This window comes from Pholis gunnellus, assembly GCF_910591455.1.
Source record: "Pholis gunnellus genome assembly, chromosome: 1".
NCBI classification, from domain to species: Eukaryota; Metazoa; Chordata; class Actinopteri; order Perciformes; family Pholidae; genus Pholis; species Pholis gunnellus.
The window spans coordinates 12,231,254-12,253,750 of NC_136528.1; the positions used below are offsets into that span (position 1 = coordinate 12,231,254).

A 22,497-nucleotide genomic window follows, 5' to 3' on the forward strand; every position below is an offset into this window, starting at 1 on the left:
GTGCGTGTGCGTGTGTGCGTGTGTGTGTGTGTGCACGGGAAAGTATTTTTGGAATCCGAGGGTGCAACAAAAATGAAAAGTTGAGGTGTGGAATTACTTGACTTTTTTTTGCTAAATAAATGCTCCTGAACACACAATACACTTGTATATCGAGTGAAGCACTATAGCAACAGCTCAGCAATGTTGCATGCATCCAAGAAACTAGCATCTCACCCAAAGGGAAGCCATACAAAATTGTGCCTTAAAGTAGCTGAGAGGGCTTTTATTAACAGAGTGAATTCACGGCTAAAGGTGCTCTGTAATATGAGTCGCACTAAGAGTCAGACGTGGCTACATGGCAGAGCAAACACTGGGCGCTCAGTGTTTTTATTTCTGCTTCTGCAACACCAGCACATTTCTTCAACAACTGTTTAACAGGAGAGAATTAAGAGCTTACATGGGCCCTGATCCTAACGTGAAAAGACTCCACTGTCTGCATGATCGCAGGCGGACAGAAAACCAAGCAACCTCGCAGTGAATGGGATGAATGGGAAATTCTAAGTTTTTCTTTAAACGCACATTACTGCCTTTCTTTTTTTATTCTAAGTCGAGATAAAACTTCAAGGATACCCCTTGAATCAATGTGAAAGCTTATGTGATTCATTATCAGACTAAACAGTTACAATCAGATTCTAAGCAACAAATATCAGCCTGTTTTCAAATGTAACTTTGATGCCTGATTTTTTTTTTCTCTCCACGTTTTAAATCCCAGTGCAGGAATATTTGTATGAAGAAATGTCCAGTGGGAAATAAGGTGTTTTACAGCTATTATAGCAAACAAAATTATTTCAACCTCAGGGTGAACACAATATTGCACCAACATGACCCCATCTCACCCTCAATATGATGGAGTAACCACACAGATCCTATCAGTAAACATGAACTGGACAACCAAGATCCACAGAATAGACGGTTGAAGGGCCTCTGATAGCACAGCTGCCATCTCTGCATGCATACAAATGGAAGATAAACAGGCACTAGCCCGTATTTCATCTGAACATTGAATACTGCTTTGTCAATGGTGATTAAATGATAAGGCATGACTGGGAAAGATGCAAGATGACACAGCATTTTACCATGTAAATAAGACAGAAAATGAGATAAATCTGTGTTTCCAAGCCTTCAAAAGGCTGTTCCTTGGTTTTAAAGAACGATCAAACAGTCACAATATCAGTGCCGTCTGTCAGCAGGTAACTAAATTGGACACATTCTTCCTCCCCACTGAAAACCACCAAACTAATTCAATCAAGAGCCCAGGCTTTTCCAGAAACATATCAACTGCTGACAAGCGATTTTACAGTTCAGCTTGAGCTCAGTAATCACAGCCTAGCATGTGTTCTCTGGAACATGACACTTGTGCTAATATGTTCTCCAGTGGTCTCCATAAAACAGAGCAAAAACACCACAGTTAAAACTCAACCTCCAATCCCGAGAAACCCGCGGTAATTTGCGATGTATTATTTTATGCAATTTCCTTTCAAGCTTGGCCTGCCACCAGACTTCTCATTCGGTGACGGGGATCAGAGACTGAAAAGGGCAGCACTGTTTCCTCTCCTGCGAAACTGTAGCCTCTGGAAAAGAGGCTACAGAATCTTCCGATTCCCAAGGTCCTCCTCAGCAAATACATGCTCATTTACAACCCGATTCAGCATAAACACTCTGCAGCTGCCTCTCTGGCGATCACGAGGCCTATTCACGCCCAGCAGGCCGTCGTACATGCAGTGCCGAGCTGACATATAGAGATATATTTCCTCCTATGTGTGCAGCAGTCAATTTGTGAAGCGACTCCACAACACAGCATGTCCACGGAGTCGGCTCGCAACCTGTGTTCTGATCTGCGTGCCGGATCGATTGGTAATTCAGTTTAAAGCTAAAATCATTACTCCCCCCCCCCCCCCCCATCCAAGCACTGTCTTCCACCATTAGGGCTGCTAGTCCTCGACTACATGAGGTGGAATTGAGGGGAAGTTCATTGTAAGCATCTCACTCTTCGTCTGCCTCTCAGTGTGAGTACCACCGCAGCAGTGCAGAGGATGCGGCGTGAGAAAAAAGTCTCGGTCTTATCTGGGATCTGAATCAAGCTGATGACAGTTTTGTTCAGGCTGTGTGCTGATTATCTCTCTCACACACACACCATACTGACCACTGTGGCCTGAACTTGTGTGATCACAGCTTGCTTTGCTTTAGTAAAGATAGACGTGGAGGAACCGTTTAAACCCTTGTGGAGGTATCATACCTGCCACAAAAGGCCATGTTTGTAAGTACGTGCTAGAAAAATGACAAAGAATCAGCTCCAACAGTATGAAAGCGTTCTTTAATGTTTGATCAGAGGGTGTTAAAACATGTAGGAAACTTAGGTTGAAATTTGGACCATTCATTTTGGAGGATGTCATCACTGAGGTCTTTAAGGATGAATAAATTATAGACAGAGTTTGTCATCATGAACCCAAAAGCAGAGCTTCTGTTTTCTTTAAATTACTCTGCTTGGTACAGTCACGGGGCATGAAACCAAGTTTGCATATCCAACCAAAATGACAAGCTTAACTATCAAAATAAAGGAAAATCTTAAAGCGATTTCACAGCTCAGCAAATATGTATTATGTTTTTTCAAGCTACCCAGTCATTATGGCTGTGTTGAAAGACAGTGAAAGGCAAACTATAGCTGGTGCATTCGGCATATTCCTCGGGGCAGAATTCATATTCCGCACAGACGCAGTGTACAAGAGTGATAACACGGAGACACAAGCAGACCAGGGTGAAACGGAAGATCTTTCAATTTCTTTCAGAGTATTCGTGGATGAGAGTATTTCAGTTTACTGCAGCAGAACATGCATCCGTTTAGGCAGAAACAATTTAAAGCACATTCTGTAAATGTTGAAGCAGCAATGCTTTGCCACTCTGGCTATTGTACTATTATTATTGCTATATGTGGTAATTTAATAATGGGTCTCCCTATTTAGAAGCACAATTACAGCCACGCTAGCAGCTCTCTGGCCGTACTTGGGCACCACAGTGCTTTGAGCTGTATGCTAACATCAGCATGCTAGCATGCTCACCATACACACGCTGAGGTTTACCAGGTAATGCTTCACCATGAATGTCTGTCCAACATTTCATGGCAATCCATCCAATAGTTACTAAAAATAGAGCTATTTCCATCCGGACGAAAGAGGTGGACCAACTGACAAATCCCCCTAATTTTTCCCATCAATCTGTTTTAATAATGCTAACATTATAGCTTCTCTGTCATCCGGTTTTATGTATGAATGTTGATTTTAAGAGAAAACGGTGACAATAAAGTAAGACCATACTTTTGTAGCACAGCCACATCCAACACAATGTTACACAATGGAACTAAAATACGCTGAGGTTCACCATAGCTATGTTTTCTCTAAGGCCTTTGACTAGCAAAGGCTGCCAAAACAAAGATGGTCTTATCATTTGTCATAATGGATCCATAGCCCGAGCCCAGAAGTCTCAATTCTATGCAGGTCAACATCCAACATCCCGTTTTTTCCCCTTGCTGTTGAGTCAGCTCTGTACTCTCAAGAGCAAATCCTAAAAGAAAGCGCGAGCTAAATGGGGTTCCATCTTTGATCTGGCGGGGTGCAAAGCCATTGGCCCACAGCCACAAAGGAGCTTAGGCAATGGAGAGGGCCTCAGAAACATGGTGTAGCTTTCCCACAATGGCTACTGTTGCATGGACACACAGCTCTTGAGGAAGCAACATGAGAAAGACTTGGCTTGGTGATGTTGTCTTGCTTTTATAGCTAAGCCAGGTCTCAAGGCTGTTTACTCTCAGCAGCTTTGAAGCAACTCCAACTCAAGATGCTATCAGAGGTGTGGATTTTAACCAAGCTTAATCTGCTCTACTTGTCATTCTTTACTGCAAAGCAGAAGGCTGCTGTGGGGTTAAGGAGGCTAATAACTAAAATGACATGGTTAACTGTCATACAGGAGGAACAGGAAATGGGTTTGTTCTTCATGGCGCCAACGGTGGTGGTTGTGCTCCTCTTGGTCTGTCAGACGTCTATGAGCTCTGGTACTTGGATTCACATAAAGCTCAATTGAAACCTGCTGGGAGCTGAGTCCACTCTTATTGCTCCAGCAGCACATATGCATTTTTCTATTCCCTGTACCACCGTTACTGGCTAATACACTCATTATAACCGGCTTTGGGAATGTGCACAATCAAGAGCTTTTAGTGATGGACTCAACGTAATCCTCTATTTCTTATCTAGTAGTGGCAGAAGACAGAAATATTTGGGCTAAAATGGGTAAGACAACAAGTATTTAATTCAAAGTGTTGAAAACAACTACATCGGGATATTCAAATCAGTAAAGGCCTTAATGAAAAGTAAAGCGTCACCTTGACTCGGTTTTGTTTCGCTCATGTTCAAGTTCATTGATATCAGAAGCTAACTCCTTGGAAACCCTCGTAAAAATACCTTTAAATATATATTGTTGAATTCTTATTTGTAGCGACGTGTGCAGCCAGTTGGATGTTTAATCGTAAGTCCCTTTCAGGTACTTGCTGATCAGTCCACTCACAGATTTTTAAATCACAATACCTTCCAAGTTGGTGTGTAACCTGTGTCTTTTCTGTTATTCTTAACATAAGCTCACAGTAAGCATAAACCGAACAGTTGTTCAATCTCTATAAATCTGAAAAACACAAACTGCTGAGCGGTGACTCATATATCAGTCTATTATATACTACAGGGCTGACTGTATTAAACAAATGGCTATGCCTGCAGCTGGAAAAGAGAGGCAATATAGAGAGAGCAGAGGTTATTGTCTAATTTAAATCTTGGCTGCTTTCCCAGAGCTGTACCACATTCCAATTTGTGGCTGTGTTGCTTGGCGCTACTGACAGAGGTCCGGCTGCAAATACTCTCGGGCTCCACTCCAGAAATGTCTCGGAACTGACAATCAACAAGTTGGCATAGATTAACGATTAATGACAGGGGCATATTAGGTGAGATAATGAAGATGCACACAAATAGATGTGTTTGTGCCGTTTCTACACATGCCCCCCCCCCCCCCCCCCCCCCCATCTCCCGCTGTGGTCTCAATAATGTATCCACAATCATTATGACTCGATGTGCTACATACAAAGGCTCATAAAGAAAGCCAGTGCATTGCGCCTGTAATGTCTTTGAGATCCATAATGAAATAGCAGCTGGAAAAGACATCTGTGAACACATAGTAGTTACAGAATGGTTGAGCGGGCTCTTAGAAGCAATTAGCTATTTCAAGCGTTTTCTTCTTGGCATACTATTGTCCGTTCATCTGGTAGATTGACAGCACACCAGGACATCATTAGCGAACCTGGCGGCTGTTGAGTCGCAGACATTGTTTTTCTTGTGACAGCAACCATCAGGCTAAGTGCTTCACTAATGTTTTTAACAGTATTTAAACTCAAAATGTCACTTTAACATTTCCTACTTCAAAAGCAGTGCGAGATTAAGATACCAGCTTTGAATAATTACAAACACCGAGCTTCAACTTTGATTCCATATCATTGCGCTGACATTTAAAGAGATCCAGAACAAAGACAGACTATACACATCTTTTCAGTCAAAAATATTCCTTTCCTCCGTGTGAAATGACAGGTTGTAGATCAAAGGCACACGGTAACCAGGAGGTCTGCTGTGTATTGAAGCGGTGCTTTTTTAAAGAGAACAAGGTAACTTAGCAAAGTGTTCACGCATGGAGAAAAAATAAAGCAATGAATGCAAATGTATTTTCTGTTGATGACCCTCGTCAGTGTGTCCAATCAAATGCAACCATTTTCTCCACACTAAATTTCCCTACTGATGCTATAAGGCAAACTAGAGAAAATCCATTTGTCACACAAGTATTACACTTGCATTTACATTATATACACACTGCGTTAAGTAAATCACAAATAATGTACAAAGAAGGGTTAGTCTTAATGTCCTGTAGATGTAACGTGTTACTTCAACATTACTGCACACAAACATTTACAAGAAAATGAAGCTGAATCTGACTCTTTTTACGATTGAAAAGAACAATGGACGGTGTATTTGTACAACCCCCCCTTTAGCGGTATATTGATTTCCTCCTTTGGCCACAGCTCCCTTCAAGTACTTTTATCCCATTTCTCCAATGCAGGAAGCTTAAAAAGGGGTCACTGACATTTTCTGTATTTGAGCCTTGACCTCTAATTTAGGACCATGCTGGGAGCTTCTCCACTGAAATAAAAGAGAGCCGGACACAGTCTGCTCTGCACTCACACCTTTCCGTGCACATGTTGTCCAATCGCTCTTCATTCTTCTCCAACTCTCGACTAGTATATATAATCTGCAAAGAGCATCAGAACGTGATAGTGTGCCCCAAATCACCTGGTATCCTTTTCTTTATACACAGAGGTCAGGAACAACTAAATGTCCATAACTTGTGACTAACACAACCAAACCTTTTGTATTCTAACATACATTAAAAAAATTCCATGATTGATCCAATTAATCCATATACAAGCAAAGCTTGTAATGACAAAATAGGTGATTTCAACAAGGGGTGCCATGCTGAGAATACTGACTGCAGCTTTAAGTCGGAGTGAGAAACAGAATTCCCACCGTCAACTTGTCATCAGCTAATTCACCTGGAGCCAGAGGGGGGAGATACACTGGACACATAGGGAGAGTTAATCTCTTCATTCATCTTTGCTAAAGAGATCGACCCAATTAGCTTGCCTCATTGACTGACAGCCCTTGTGTTTGCTTTCCCCCTCTTCTTAAATCAGGAGTTATGCAGTTTACGCTGGCTCCATCTGAAGGCCTCGAAAATTATATTCGAGGGAACTGTATGACAGAGAAATAATCATGATGTCTTTATTCAAATCTGTTCAGTCTGAAATATTCAGCACTGCAATTTAGTGTGACTGATTAGCCAATGGAAGGGTTGCTTGGGGATAGCTCTCCAGAGTTCTGTAATTGAGAGGATTTGACTTGGGAGAGGTTTTTTTTCTGCTGATAACTACACACATTCCTCTTTTTTAAATCTACTTTTCTTTTTTTAGCCGCTCCTAAGAGCCAGCGCACATCAGAATTATGACCCTTTCAGAAACAGCAGTATGTGGGACAGTTCATATTTTTGATTGCTGTCCCTTGGAAATGTGATTCCACATCTTGTTTCGTCTGATGATTTACCAAAGTGTGTCTGGCTGGAGCCCAAAGAACGGTCAGTGTTGAATGGCCTGGTCACTGCCGAACTGTCAGATCTACAAACTCAAAGATCAGCGGCAACAATGGCCCAGAGGACTGCCACGATACACACAATATAGAGAATGTTGATGCAAAGGTCTGTGTGCCAAAACTAATGTTGTATTACAAGATATATAAGATACAGATAAGATACGAGTCATTTTGCCAACCAAAGCTACCCAATATCGTAAAAACTCATCTATTTTGTACAAACCATATGCAGTCTTATTTTAATAAGATAAATTAAGCTAAACAACGAGCAATTACAAGTAATCTTATTGCTGCACAATTTAAATACATTTTGCTGAAACACCCTGGTCTGGTATGACCAGTAGCTTGTGGTGGCTAATGTTAGCAAAGTGTTGTACAACTGATATTAGCAAGTTAGTTTGCTGAACTTATGACTCTAACCTTCTGCTAATAATAACATGAACATTATTTTGTAGTTTGCATTAGTCACAACAGTTATCACTCACTTTAAATAGCTGACAAAACATCTTGCATTATAATAATTACTGCCTTCCTTTCACAAGTAACACCCCAAAAAATATTGACAAGTTTGTCAAAACTGTGACAGTTTGACAAAAGTACTCTTATATTCAGTAGCTGGCACAGACGTACATGCAAGGCTTAAAAAAGGGATGAAAGGCATCAAATAATGAGCTGTTTCATTATAATCCTGTATGGGTAATTATGAGATTAATATGTCAATGCTGGTTTTGGCAGATTCTGCAGCCAGGAAAGGCTATATTTACCGCAGTCCTGGTACCACAATGCACTGAAAACAGCTTTCTTTCACATTAAATCTCATTTATATTGTACAGAAAAAAGAGAGAGATGCTGTTATTCTTTTCCAAAACGCCCTACTAATGCTCTGGGGCATGATTTGTCATTGTTATTCAGTGCTTGCTCACCTACACTTAAAACATGATCCTTCTAGATTTTAATTAAGCACCAAGGTACCTCCCAAGGGGTTCTGGCTTGGCAAAGGAAAGTACTTTGATTTATGTACTACTTTGTTGTTCCTGCTTGAAGCTTGCCTGTTATAAGGGACCGTGGTGATGAATGAAAGAACCGGGCAATTATTCATATTTGTTCATTAGATCCTGTAAATAATGTATTCTTCTAACAACGTCAATACCCACTAATAGTGAAGCTTTCTATTTACATGTCATCTCCTTACCGCAACACAATCAAAACATAACATCCCAACTGGATAATGATAATCTCTTTATGCGTCCCCCATACAGCAGCAAATAGCACAAAACACCTAAAATACGGTACTCATTTGCTCAACATTATGTGATGCCATTTCAACAGCGATTGTATTCACAATTTAGTGGCTGTTAGATCAGCACTCATCAGCAAACATTGTGGAAGCTTAAAGCAATCCCTGAAGCATTGTCTCAGTCATGATATCAACACACCCTCTTAATACTCTATTTATACAGTTAATATGACTTTCTGGTTAGACATATAAAGGCACAAGGCTAAACAATGAACAACAATAAAACATAAAAGTGTAGTTACTGAACAGTGATTTGTTAAAAAAGCTAAACATTTTTCATCCTGTAGTAATGAGAAGCCAAGCACATTTCAGGTAGCATATTCCAGGCAGTGTTCACATGTATAATATCACAAACGCATTATACTCATTAGCCAAACCTAACAGTGCCGTTTCTCTTTCTAGGTAAGCATTGCTTATTCAGTCATCGTATAGCGTGGACAGCAGCCAGTTTTCAATATGAAACTTTAAGTATTGGCAGGAGTGTAATCCAGACTACCCAGGTGTGCAGTATGCAGCTGTTTGTAATAAAAGACCACATGCCCTGCAATATCATATGACAAATGTAATAATGTTCAGTCATTTTTTTTAATGAATCTGGTTACAAAAGCTCTGTAGCTGTAGATTGTGTCATTCTTTCACTTTTTATTCGTTCGTTTCTCTGGATGAGTGTCGTCTACAACGTATAACGGTATGTTAAACGTGCCTGGCCCGCTGTGGCACACAGCCACATCGACGAATCAAAGCGGTAGCTGAAGATGAAAGTGAAGACGGTCAGCCACCTCGGCGACACAAGAATGGTTAGAGAGACAGACCTTGTACAAGGTCTGCTCTCCTAGATGCGTATCAGAAGGTAATGGAGTCTCGGAACTACAGGGGTGCTGCAGGATCGCTACGATTAGCTTGTGGAACTGCTGAAGGTCACCACTGCTGAGCTGAGCAGCCACAAGCCCTCATAAAACCATGCAGCGTATCATTATTTTCAAAGTGTTTCATTATGGACGGTTAACCTTGGCTAACTCCGACCCCACACTTTAATCAGCTGCCTGTAATGCCTTTGAAGCAGCGTAATCATTCAGCTTCTTTTCTTGTTTATCAGCGGGAGAGACACAAATGTTGTTGAGGACTGTTTTTTTTTTTTTAAAAGGGAGAAATCTCTTTCCACTAGGCTGTGCAGGTATTCAAAAAGTTACACCGTGAGTCAGAACCTCCAACGATGAGGAACTAGATCGGTTTCCTTGGAAGGAATGTCATTTGAAAGAACTATCAGTGGCAGTCCAGAGAGGGGAACCCTGCCAAGGCTGAGGCCTCACAGACCATGATCTTGTTTCTACTGCTGCCATCCCGCACTATGACCACATGCGAGAGTCCACGAGCCAGCAGAAACACACGCACACACACACATCTCACAATAAACAAGGACATGCTGTGAATGAGCCTCGACTTCAACTCCCGAAAATATCTGAAGTCGGCTCAAGAATTTCATGGACCCCATTCATGATCCCAGTTGAGGTTCCAGGGACCGGACCTTTATTATATGGCTGGAGCTTTTACCGAGGCCGTGTCCATTGTTCCTTTTGATCATGCAACTGAATTAAAACCAGACCGAGTCATGAATACTGCATGTTTTTGATCCGACTGGAAATCTGAGGATAAAGAATCCTCAAAGCAGTGATACTTCAGTAACATGTTGAGAGCTTTGCTCATTCAAATGAACATGATTGTTGGGCAATTATAGCCAACAAAATAAAGTAAGACTGACGTCATGAGTCGACAGTCTTTTCTAAAACAAAATGTGTTTTCTGCAGAACATCTTTGTTATGTCTTCCCTTCAATATGAGGTCCTAGTAACTACAGCATGATTAACATTTGTGTAGTAATGTTTAGGCAACTCAAAGCTCTTTTGAGGGTTAGAAAAAGATTCTGATCTTAGATCAACATTGGAAAAGGTCTGTTTGTACTGCCTCATGCTTTAAGTAAGGTTTCCAGTTTATACAAAGATAAAAGTTCATTATAGGGAAACATATAATTACATTTGTAAAATTAAATAAATTAGTGACTCGGCAAGAGTGGAACAATGACAGTAGATTAGAGGGCAGAAATACAAAGAAAAACAGAGTGGTTGTTGTAAATTGCTTGCAGACTATTTACATGAACACGTTATCTATCATGGATACAAAGATATTTTTGACAAAGTATAGGGAAGACATAATGTTATCTATAAGGGATACAAAGATATTTTTGACGAAGTATAGGGAAGACATAATGTTATCTATAAGGGATACAAAGATATTTTTGACAAAGTATAGGGAAGACATAATGTTATCTATAAGGGATACAAAGATATTTTTGACAAAGTATAGGGAAGACATAATGTTATCTATAAGGGATACAAAGATATTTTTGACAAAGTATAGGGAAGACATAATGTTATCTATAAGGGATACAAAGATATTTTTGACGAAGTATAGGGAAGACATAAAGGCAAACATTTTCTTCTAAGAACAGCTGTTTTACTCTCCTCCAGGGCTTCACGGTACAGCGAGACAGTGCACTGTACTGAGATCTTGATATCATCATGAACATGAATTATGGCAAAACACAAAAGCATACACGCCAGAGAGTATCAGTCTAATGCATGTACATTAAATATCCAATCAAACTGTGGCAGAGTGAGATGGCAGTTTTTCAATGTTAAAAGACTATTAAAGCTCATTTAGGGGGGTGGGGTGGGGGGGGGTTTATGGGCTGCTGTATTATTGCTATGGTAGAGTAACTGCTGAGATAGACATTAACATTATCCAACTGCCACAAACAGTCTATGTTTGAGAAGGATGAGTGCGTCCCAGCATGAACAGAATAAAGCAAAATGGGAACAATACAGTTCCTGTAAGCAACAAATACATCAGTGTATAGATTTTTTTAAAAAGCCATGTTTTAAAGTGATGCTAACATGTTTTGCTGTGTGACAAACAGGCTGGATTTAAAGTTGGTCTTTCTTGAACTGTGCGTCAATTGGCTCCAACGTGCGATCTATTCGACTATTCAAATAAAACTTGTATTTACCCCCATTATTTAAGCTCTTTGTTCATCAGGTCGGAGGGATATTTGCACACCTGCTACTATTGTCGTTGCTTTTAGTGCAACCTGGTAACACGCTGCATTATGGGAATGTGTCACGTAGGAGGGGGCAGGTGAAAAAAGGGTGAATTAATCACACTGCCTAACATGTAATACTACACACAAATATAAATATATTCACAGTCAACCTGATACGTGATCATTTGCGGGAACAGTGACAGCTAGATTGGAGAGAGAAATCCTACAGACAATAAATATTGTTTGGTTGACAGGAATCATTTCTACAGGAATAATTACTATTTGAAAATAAGATATTCTGCACAATTGGTACCCAACTTAAAAGTTTAAATATGGGGTACAGCTAGAGGAAAGACGTCTAATATAGAAATAGCAGCAATGAACTCAACTAGTCCAGCCCCAAAGATATTACCCATAAGGAGGGCATTCTTCAGTGGCCTATGCTCCTTGAAAAGAGTTTAGGAGAGGGGCTTAAGTCAAGCAAGTCAAGTTAAAAGGAATAAGGCTGAATGTTTTTGATACAGTCTGTGAGCCCATTAAGAGAATTGGACATTAGATGTATGAAACATGGCTGCCTCTCTGGAAAGCTTTAAAAAATGAATGTGTCTTAACAGCGAGGCTAACCACTAAAGGGACACAACACTTATTGAATCAGCCAACCAGAAAGTGATTGACTGGTCCTTTTGAAAACTGCTTAATTCACGGTAAAAGCGGTTTTCAGGGGCGCTGGGAGTTTTTCCCCTTCCTTTTAATAAGTCAGCAAGGTTGAGGCTGTCAAAGATGTAGTGAGCCGAAACCAGATTAAAACAGTTTATCATGGTGGAAAAATATATCTTGTGGGGGGCTCTGCTTTGATTCAAAGGGGCACAGTACTCACACAAATAACAAGACTCGTACAGGAGGTTCATTTTACCTTTGACCTTACAAGATACACGAACCCAATCAGTAGATTCACTATTTTTCATGTCTGTGACATATAAAGAATTTAGCTAAACTTGAGTACCTGAAGTACCTTTGGTACTCGAGTCGAGAGGTATCTCAGTCTTATCAGATCATGATCCAGTCCTAAAACTCCCTCCCTCACTGACTTGTCTCTGTGTGGAACTATGACTCATGGGAGTTCTAAGAGTGGGCTTAGATTTAAAGCTTTGTGCATCTCCTCAAAAATACTCAAGCTTAAATAGATTTGTGTTGTGTCACACAACTTTGTGTGTGGATTCCTTTTTTTCTGCTCTATGTGGTTTGGTCATCTTCAAAAACATTGGAATTATGACTGTGTTATGTTTCATTTACAGCGTGCTGATGGATGAAATAATTACATATTTTGGAGAAACGTAATAAGGCAAAGAGCATTTTTCTTTTGAGTGACAGATTGTATTGTACTGAATCTAAATTCAGGGATCAAAAATTAGGGCAAAACAATATTCCTGAAGCGATCAGAAAGAAAGCTCGTGTTTTATTTACCGTAAAATAAAATCACCAGACAACACTTTAAGTCCTACAACTGAAAAAAAAAAAAAAACTCTTCTTTCATGACTTTGAACGTCAAAATAAACATTTTCTCCTCAGGCACTAACATGGTTTGATGGATGGTGTAGTGATGTGTGCATGATCAAAATCCAATAACAACCGTGCTTCTCTTGTGGGTTCATCCACTTTGAAGCACTGACATAGATGTTTGTGAAACAGCCATGCAGCTACAAATAGTGGGGACTGTCAGTGGTAATCCTAAAGGAAAAACGTAAGAAAGGTACACACATGGATGGCTTACTATGTGAAGATGTTTGACGTGTATTCTTAACTGATTTTACACTGGAGCTTGAAGAGTGTGAGGCCTGCCTAAATGAGCCACACTGAGTAATGTAATGAAGTGGATTTATGAGCAGTGATGGCAGGATTACAGAAGGTCTTTACGAGTGCTGATCTGGGTAATGGTCTATGTCTGCCTTAGATTTCAAAGCCTCTCTCATATCCACCTCATAAACAACGCGGACAACCTGGTCTTACGTTTCCCACAGGTTCAGACTGTTGGTTCAGATCATCAGATTATACTTGTAAAACAAGTTGCAATGGGACTTGGTGTGCGTCTGTGTGTGTGCATGTGTGCATTATGTCAACAGTTCAACAAAATGAAGAGAGTGACAGCTGTGATAACAATGTGGCACAGGAATCAGAAACTATCAGGCTCAGAGTTTAATACCAAGCTGCGTTAGCTGTAGTTCGGGTCGCTTCTTTAGAAACAATCGCTGTGAACCCCTGAAAAGGTCAGTCTTCATAAACATTACATGGATTCCATCCATAGGATCTTTATTGCTAGCGCATCGCTGTATGCCATCATTCAGTGTTCAGACATCCTGCAGGAAGTGGGGAGCTGTGCATTAACAAAATGTTAACATCTGCCCTGTGGAGACATACGTGTAGCGCAGTCAGTCAAACAGAGCAGTCGCTCTAAGAGGCAGGAACTCCGAGTACAGTGTGTCTTCGAGCCGGCGGACTAAAAATAACACCGTCTAATCTCAGTGGGAAAATTGGGTGTTTAATAAATCTGTTGAACTACATCTCCTGACAGGCTACAATTAAAAAGACTCAGCAAAACACATCAGCTATTCACTTCTTGGACATTTAAACATTTAACATGCACCTTGAAGTCATATCCATCAACTGCTGAGTTTGACAAAGCAGAAAGCCTCTGAGGTTACACCCCAGCCCCCAATACACACACACACACACACACCATCAGAGTGTGAGCGCGCACACACACACACACACACACATTTAAAGCTGTGTTTGGATATGTTTAGAATGTGTGTGATGAAATGGCACCAGCTGTGTACACTGGAGAGACGCACAAGTCCCCCCCCCCCCCCCCCCTGGTTGAGCAGAGTGTTAACCCCTTCCCTCCCGATGATTTAGAAAGGACAGCAAAGACAAGAGAGGCTGCTCACTAAAGTTTGGCCACAATAAGATGTTACTGCCAGGGGGGTGTTGCTGTAGAAGTACAGTTCTTCACTAAGGCCCTTCTCTCAGTTCTTTAAATCTTAGCTGTTTTTAGTTTACCTATACACATGGGTCAGTGGGGCCTACATGAGCAGGCTTCTGTTTCACCTCCTTCACCACATTTTACAGGCTTAATAAAATCCTCTGGTAATTGCAGCTGCACCCCTACATCGTCAAGTCTTACAGTCGGAACAACTTCCACTTCGTAGGAGAGTTGATGATAAAATACAAAGAATTTGGTAAATACATTCTCAGGGGGGCTTTTTCCCCATGTTAAGTTTAAAAAAGGAAAAAATAGAATATGTGCAGCAAAAGAGATTTTGTCTGATTATGACATACCTAAAGTTGATTTTGTCGATGACCGGAGTTACCGTGTTAACAGCACCAAACACACTTTGAGCAGCTACTTTCTATGTAATACAACAGAAGAACAACGGGGTCTTTTGTTTACAGCGCAAACAACCAAACTATTAAATGTTGATTTAATAAAGAAGCCAGTCAATAATAATAATTACAACCGCAATCTGATTTCATGCTGAGCGTGGCACTTGTAGTCTTCCACGACATCAGGGCACTGCAACGTTAGTTACCTTGATGAGTAGTTTGTGTTGTGCAGCCTGTTGCCTTCAGCCCGCTGATGAAAAAAAAGCTGAAAATTACCTTTTTTTTTTGTAGTGTCACGATACTAGAATGACTAACTTTGATACAACGCCTCAAAATAGATACAATTTCCGATATCAGAGGGAATATTTAAATATTAGATTGTTATTAAAAGATAATAAGCTGTTGTGTGTGTCAACTCACTCTCTGAGAGAAGAGTGAGCAGAAAGCACAGCTGGTACCGTGTATCCATACTGCTGAAAATTATTATCGAAACCGGTTCAAATATTCAATATTATCTATACTTCCAATATTTATGACTACACTATAGAAAACATATTTTTAATGTACGATTTTGGAATCCAGAACGGGAATGGCAGACCCCGCCACTACCAATACAAGCTACAGTGTTGTGTGGTAATGAATGGAATTACATGTCTAATGCACGAAAACTGCAAATCAGCAATTGTCACACAAATGGGGTTTGATTTCATGAAAATAGTAAGGATTGTGACTTTGAGTGAAAAGAAGCTGCCATTGATTAGTTCTGATGAGAACTTTCCTGTTGAAATGTTTGCTAAGCACAAATATTGCATGTCCACTTACAGAGCTCAACATCAACAATAAGATAGGGCAATGTGCTATGAAGCTCTTTGTCTGTATGCTTGTGCCATTATAAATGACTCTGATGGATGGTCCATTCCCAAAGTATGCTGGTATTAGTTTTGCAAATAAACCTCAAGTGTTAGCACCGGTGCAGGTGAAGAGTTTGTATTTACATCTGTTGTTAATTTCAGTCTCTGCAGATGGAGGCAATGAAAGTCCACACTAAATGGTGACTGTATCTGAAACATTATTAAACCGTGAAAGAAAAAAATAGACCAGATGGCCATAAATATGGGAATAACACTGAGTCCATTTCATGAAACCATTAAAGTCAATAACATATGACTTTTGCAAATATCAAAACCAGTCAAATCCAAACAGCTCCTTGTCTTTGCTTCAATGCTGTGCACGACTGAGAAAAAAACACATAACTTCAACTGTCTCGCATCGCTGGCATTACCAAAACAAGAAATTGGATAAATAAGGATTAGCTGCCAGCGTATTCATTCAAAGTTGTCTAAACTTTCAAAAGGCAGCTCGTATACATTTTAATGACTACAACCAGGTGTTCTTAACACAAGCCAAAGAGCCAGTGAAACTTAGAGTCTTTATCACAGATGAATTGGAAACCACGCACCTTGAAGTAGCAACTAATCAGTAAAACTACGGTCCTTGGCAGGTGTGCCCTTGAGCATAGCTGATAAGTGTTCAGCCGTAAGTAAAGGTAGTGTAAGAGAAGCGGACCCGGCTTTGACATCTCCCGTCTCCAACCTGAATGCTCTGCATTTCAATGGTAAATACTGACAGAAATAAGCCTTTACATTTCCTGTAAGGAGAGTTTTGATAAAAAGGTACTGTTTATTTCTAGCTGATTCCAGAGAGTGATCTTTCTTGAGTTCATTCTGTGCGTATTATTCAGCTGTGTGAAGTTGTGGCGTGTTTCTCTCCAGCACCACTGTTTCTCCTTCATCTCGGTGCCAAAAGAAACGGCAGCTTCATTAGTCATGACTGCAGCACCTAATTAAGTTTGTGCCACTCGTTTGGATTTTTCTGTAAATTTAAAAGATTCTCTGATGTTTCAAAGTGCCTCTGGGCCCTTCTGTCTCTGTTGTCATTAAAATTGAACATTTCCTGTGCCAGCGTTTTTTGAGAGAGTATTGCCTCTTTTCAAATCAAAACTGTGAATCCAGTGAAAGTCATGCTGTTTGCAAAAAGGTGCTGTGACAGCCTATAAATAGATTAAAGAAGTAATGCCTCAGTTCTATAGGACTTGTAAGCACGCCACTTCTTCTGGAGGACTAGCCGCCATGCATTGTGCTACCTTTCAGCGAGCTGATTCAAACAAATCGGAGGCTGATTTGAAAGATGCACGTAAGAGCGTCTATTTGTTCACCATGGGAAAAGGCATTGTAATTAGCATGAAATGCATGCTTTGTAATCTCCCTCTCTCTCTTTATCTCCAAACATAACTGATGGAGATACTGGATAAACACCTTCTCGCCACCCTCCCCTCTCGCTCTCCTTTTGCATTGTGGCCAATTACTGTTACAGATGGAAAATCTCACTTGACCTGGGGAATTTATGAGCAGGGATAAAAAAATCGCACTTCGACTCTTACACCAATTCAAAGCGATGTAGTTCGCGTTTCTCAAGGCTGATGAAGACATGATGAAATTGGGCACATATGACAACTTGGCCACATGACAAAAGAGCTGATGAAACAGTGAGACAAACCTGGTAACTGTTTAGAGCAGCATCAGATTGCAAGGGCAAACAGCACTATAGGGCTGAATACATTTGGGAGGGGGGTGGTGTGTGTGCCTGTGTGTGTGTGTGTGTGCGCGCGAGGAGGGTTGGGGGATGTATGTAGGGGGCTACCATTGTTTAAACTTTGCAAAACGCTGCACTGGTGTCATCAGTCTGTCAAAGTGATGTCCCCTCATGCTGGTGGTACGAGGGAGGCAAGCTCCTGATGGATAACCGGACGAATAGTTCAAGTGTTACATCCCTGAGAAAATAATCACAAAAGTATCATCAGCGTTTTACATGACCTCTGCCTCGCGCAGTTGGAGAGTTAATAAACGTGTCATACCTCAGAAATGTGAGGAACAGGGCTGCTTGTATAGCCTACAGATGTAGGGAAGAGAATAAAGCAAACTTGTAAACAATGCAGGCTGTCTACGCTGGGAGCGAGTAGATAAAGCACTGTTGTACATCATGTGGCTGCCTCTATTAGAATGACAGTCTGAGGGGTTTACTGATGCCATGTTGAAGATAAGCGCTCAACACAGCGAAATGAAATGCACTCACACTGAGCAGATCCAAAGTGTGCCGTCTATTGCTTTCTGTATGTTTGTGATTCTATGTGCAGCTGTTTCAGCACAATCTCCAAGAGCCATCAGTAGCAACCCGGATGTGCCGAAGCTAGTTAAATACTCTGAATAAAGTTGTAATGAATATAGAAAAAGGAGCAGCTCAACATGCCAAAGGGTAAACAAGCATAACATGGCATTTAACTGCACCCGTGTTGAGGTTCTTGTAACAGGATCTGAGTCCAGCAGATCATTTTATTTTGACACTCGATACACTGTGTCATACTTTCACCACATTGTAATGCATGTAGCCATTCTGTCATGTAGATCGCTGATACAACGCTCCATCACTGATGTCTAGGAACATATAACTGTATATCTATATATATATATATAGCCAACAGCGCCCGTGGCTGTGGATCACATCACTCTGGTGAGAGTTCAGCAGTGCAGCGTGGCCGGTCCGAGCTGGACCAAAGTAACGCTGTGTGCCACTGTGCACTTGTCGCGTGCTCTCATTTCCATTGCTGGTTCACAGCAGCAAAGTTTGTGGCAGGAGAGGGAGGTATTAATTAAGCAACTCCATAAAGACGGTAATGATTAGCGGCTAATTACTAGTTCAGAGTTGGAGGGGGGGGGGGGGGGGGGGGGACAAGTGGAAGCAACTAAGAGAATGAAAATATGATTACTTTTAATTCAAGTTAATTATGGATGGATATTCCCTCAGCCCGGTGGGGTTACGGTGCACCAGCGTGGTCACACAACACAAAACTAGACAACAGCACAAACACAGAGGGTGTTTCTCACCTTGTTGAAGTTGTAGTAGCCCAAACAGTGGGCAAAATCCAGGTTCGCTGGTTCTCCCGGAATAGAATTCCCACCAGCAGTCGGATAAAATCGTACATCCATGGTGTGTGTGTGTGTGAGAGAGAGCCGTGCAGCTGTAGCTGTAACGTTAGCCTACTCTGCAACCGAGATCAATTTGTTTCTGCCGTGTACAATCCCAGCGCACAGAGAGAGAGAGAGCGAGAGAGAGAGAGAGAGAGAGAGAGAGAGAGAGAGAGACGGAGAAAGAGAGGCGGTGAAAGTGACCCAAGCTTTGTTGTTGGGGGGGGGGGGGGGGGGGGTGTGAATGAGACTGTGGCAGGGGAAGGGAAGGTGGGGAAAGGTTCGGTGTGAAGTTTCGATATCCCTCTTCTACACCTTGTTCGGCCGCATCATCTCGCAGGAAGCTCACGTGAAGGTTGGACTGAGCCGAATAAGGTGTCCGTCAAGCGGCAGTAGACGCTGTGTGCCCATGCATTTACACACAGCTGCTGCTGCTGCTGTATACAAAGAAGCCACGAGACCGGCGGCTGAGCGTGGGTCCACCTCCTTTTCCTCCCCCTTCAGACGCAGGAAAAAGAAGGGAAAAAAAGGAAAACTGCAACAAACTAGTAATAATAACCACCAAGTAAGTCCGCGCGTCAAAACAGTACCAGTACTCAGAAAGGTGTCCCCTGTCCTCCGCTGTGTCTCTCAGAAGTTTATTTCTCCCAACTTAGGAAACTCGTTGGTGAAGCAGGTTTGAGTATAGGAAGTAGCTAGCTGGCTGCGCGAGCCCCTCTGCTAAATACAGCGATTGGGAGGTTTGTAAAACAAGTCAAACAACACTCCACAGATGGTGCAATTAGTGGATATGATGTAGTACAGTGTGTGTGTGTGTGTGTTCGAGTTCAGCCCTCGGCTCTGCCTGTCGTAGTGATGAACAAGGCAAAATGTGTGAACACGCCAGCCACTCCCCAAACACACGTAGCCACTCCCATTAAAAGACTGCATTTAAATCCATGTGACATGTTGGCATATATATGATCATTACAATTACAGGATTCTTTTTTTTTTTGCATATGCATGTGTATTTTATTATTTTAACCCATGCATATTACCATACTTTCTTTTCTGTGTTTTGTCTGGAGCATCACGTTTTAAATGATTCTAGTCTGTCAGTGAGGAATGACAGCAAGCTTTAAAAAGTGCAAATGATAAGTATTTGATGATCCAAGACATTTATTTTTCTGGAAGCTTTTTGAATTTCCTTCTAGCTTCATTAACAGTTGATGACTTGGATGTTTTACATTTTTTTGCAGTCTCAAACAGCCAATATTAACGTGCATGTGCCGACTAGATGCTATCGTAGCTAGTAAAAGACAGCCCAGCTGCGTGCATGTGTCTGTGATGGAACTTCACACAGACTTGTACTTTCTGTAGTTTTCTTGTCTCTCGCTCTCTCTGTTTTCTTTCTTGTTCCCGTATGTTCATGCATTGGAGTCATAAAGCCCCAGAATAATTGGAACATTTTCAACTTGTGCAGACGCGTCTTCTCCTCAAGGCAAACTCGCAACAGTTCACATGTACTTACATCTCTGTCTTGACTTTTGCTCCACCTCTAAGATTTACTTCATGTTCTGCCTGAATACGTTTCAGGCCACCACCATAGATGAGGTTCTCAAAGTCAAGACATCCGTAATTTTTTCCAAAGCATATCCCTGTATTTCTTTATATCCAGGTCTATTTAGTGTACATAAATACATACTCAGGGTAGAAGCAATTTCGTGGTAACCAACTTCAAAAAAGTCAATTTGTACACTTTCATTTAGGATATAGTATCTGTACTTGTGCTAGTCTTTATGTACAAATATTCACTTGCACTATCTTTTTCTCCATTAGGACAATTTAAGCATTCACATAAATTCATTCACTCTTCATTTGAAACAGAGGTTGCTCACTATTTGAAGTTATGTCAAGCGTGTGCTATATTATTATGCTATATATTGCAGGGACTTGTAACAATCTCTATACCGATGTGTCCTCAAACCAAACATCAGTTAGAGATCTGCCCTGGCTACAGCCATGTTTTTTAGACCCCATATAAAATAATAGTCAGATGCAATGATAATAGCAATAGGTTATTTAGTAATTAAGAAACAAACGAGGTGCAAACAAAAATACAAGAAAGTACCTGGGCAGATGTGGTGGTGCTCGAAGGCCACTGAGAAAAACATGACATCCTGCTCTTGTGATACTAAATGTAGCATTTGACACTATTTTTAGAACTGTTATGATATGAATGCGCATGTGTATTAAGACACAAGTTCAAGCAAACTTAAGATGTATTGTATTGGTGCTGGTCTACCTGAACGGCCATCAACAGCTACAGAGCCATTCCCAATGGGATTAATTGGGGAGTATCATCTTTCCAATCTAACCTTCTGACATGAACTAAATGAACTAAACAACTGCTCACAATTACAGCAGATATAACATTCCAGAGAAAAAAGAAAAAGCTATCATTTTGCCAAACATGATTTTAACCTTCTGAATTTGTCTGTACACAGACTTGTCCTTTGACTCTTAGAAATGAATGTAACTTTATTATTGCAGTTGATATTTGGAGAGATGATTCAAGCAGGCAAGTTTTCTCCCTGCCCCAATATAGAGTGCTTCAGGGATGACCTATGTTTGTAGACCAACCCAATTAGCATCGCATTTGATCCCTCAACAAAAAGCCAATGGGATTTTTCCATTCAAATTTGGATAGTTGCAGAATATAAAGTCGGTGGCAAACACAAGTTTATGATAATTCTTCTAATCTTCTAATATGCACCATTACCAACACTACTCTTAGGATTTTTGAAGCGGGAATACAATGGCCAAAAGTAAAAACCCAACGTTAGGCTATAAACAAACTACACCACGGTCTCATGAGTGCGAGTATATACAGCGAAGCTGTAAAGGCGGAGTAGTCGGCGATGAAGTTTTGTAGTCTCATTTGTTAGCAACCGCGCTTTTCAAGACTCTTAAAAGCTTTAAAATTTAAGAGCCGTATTAAATACCCGGCAACAAAACGTTAACATTTCTTAACATTGTGTTAATCACAGACCTTATTTCCAGCACCTAACCAAAATGCTAAGTCATTTCTGGGTTTTAGGACTCATTCCTGCAGCACTTCATTGCAAATCCTAGAGTATCAAAACTTAATTTTATCTATGGAAATAATGGATAATACTTATGTGTCCCTGGCCACCTGACGCAACTATATGCACTTCACCACTCTGTTGTTTTACTGTAAATGCTTACAGGGTGCATACAGTATGCACAATTCTCCCAATACACTTCTCAGTTTTTATTTCTCAGTTTCTGAGTTAGGAACAAGACACGATTGTGCAAGGGTTACTTTTAGACGACTGCTGGAAACTGTTATTTCCAAACAAGCAGATAAGAGATATTATTTTTGAGTAGAAGTACCACAGCACTGGGTGAGAGGAGCAGCAGGCTTCCAAAGAAGCCCACT

The 22,497-nt window shown here is 40.9% G+C and overlaps 1 protein-coding gene across 1 annotated transcript in view; it reads right to left on the reverse strand.

Annotated features, from left to right (window-relative positions):
• Window positions 1–19,076, reverse strand: part of tox3 (TOX high mobility group box family member 3) — a gene marked incomplete at both ends in the record, with an annotated part of 37,763 nt that extends 18,687 nt beyond the window's left edge. Inside the window, one exon of the mRNA XM_079185727.1 lies at window positions 18,975–19,076. Coding sequence (XP_079041853.1) covers window positions 18,975–19,076 — 102 coding nt within the window. The remainder of the gene's footprint in view (window positions 1–18,974) is intronic.
• Between the last annotated feature and the right edge of the window lie 3,421 nt (window positions 19,077–22,497).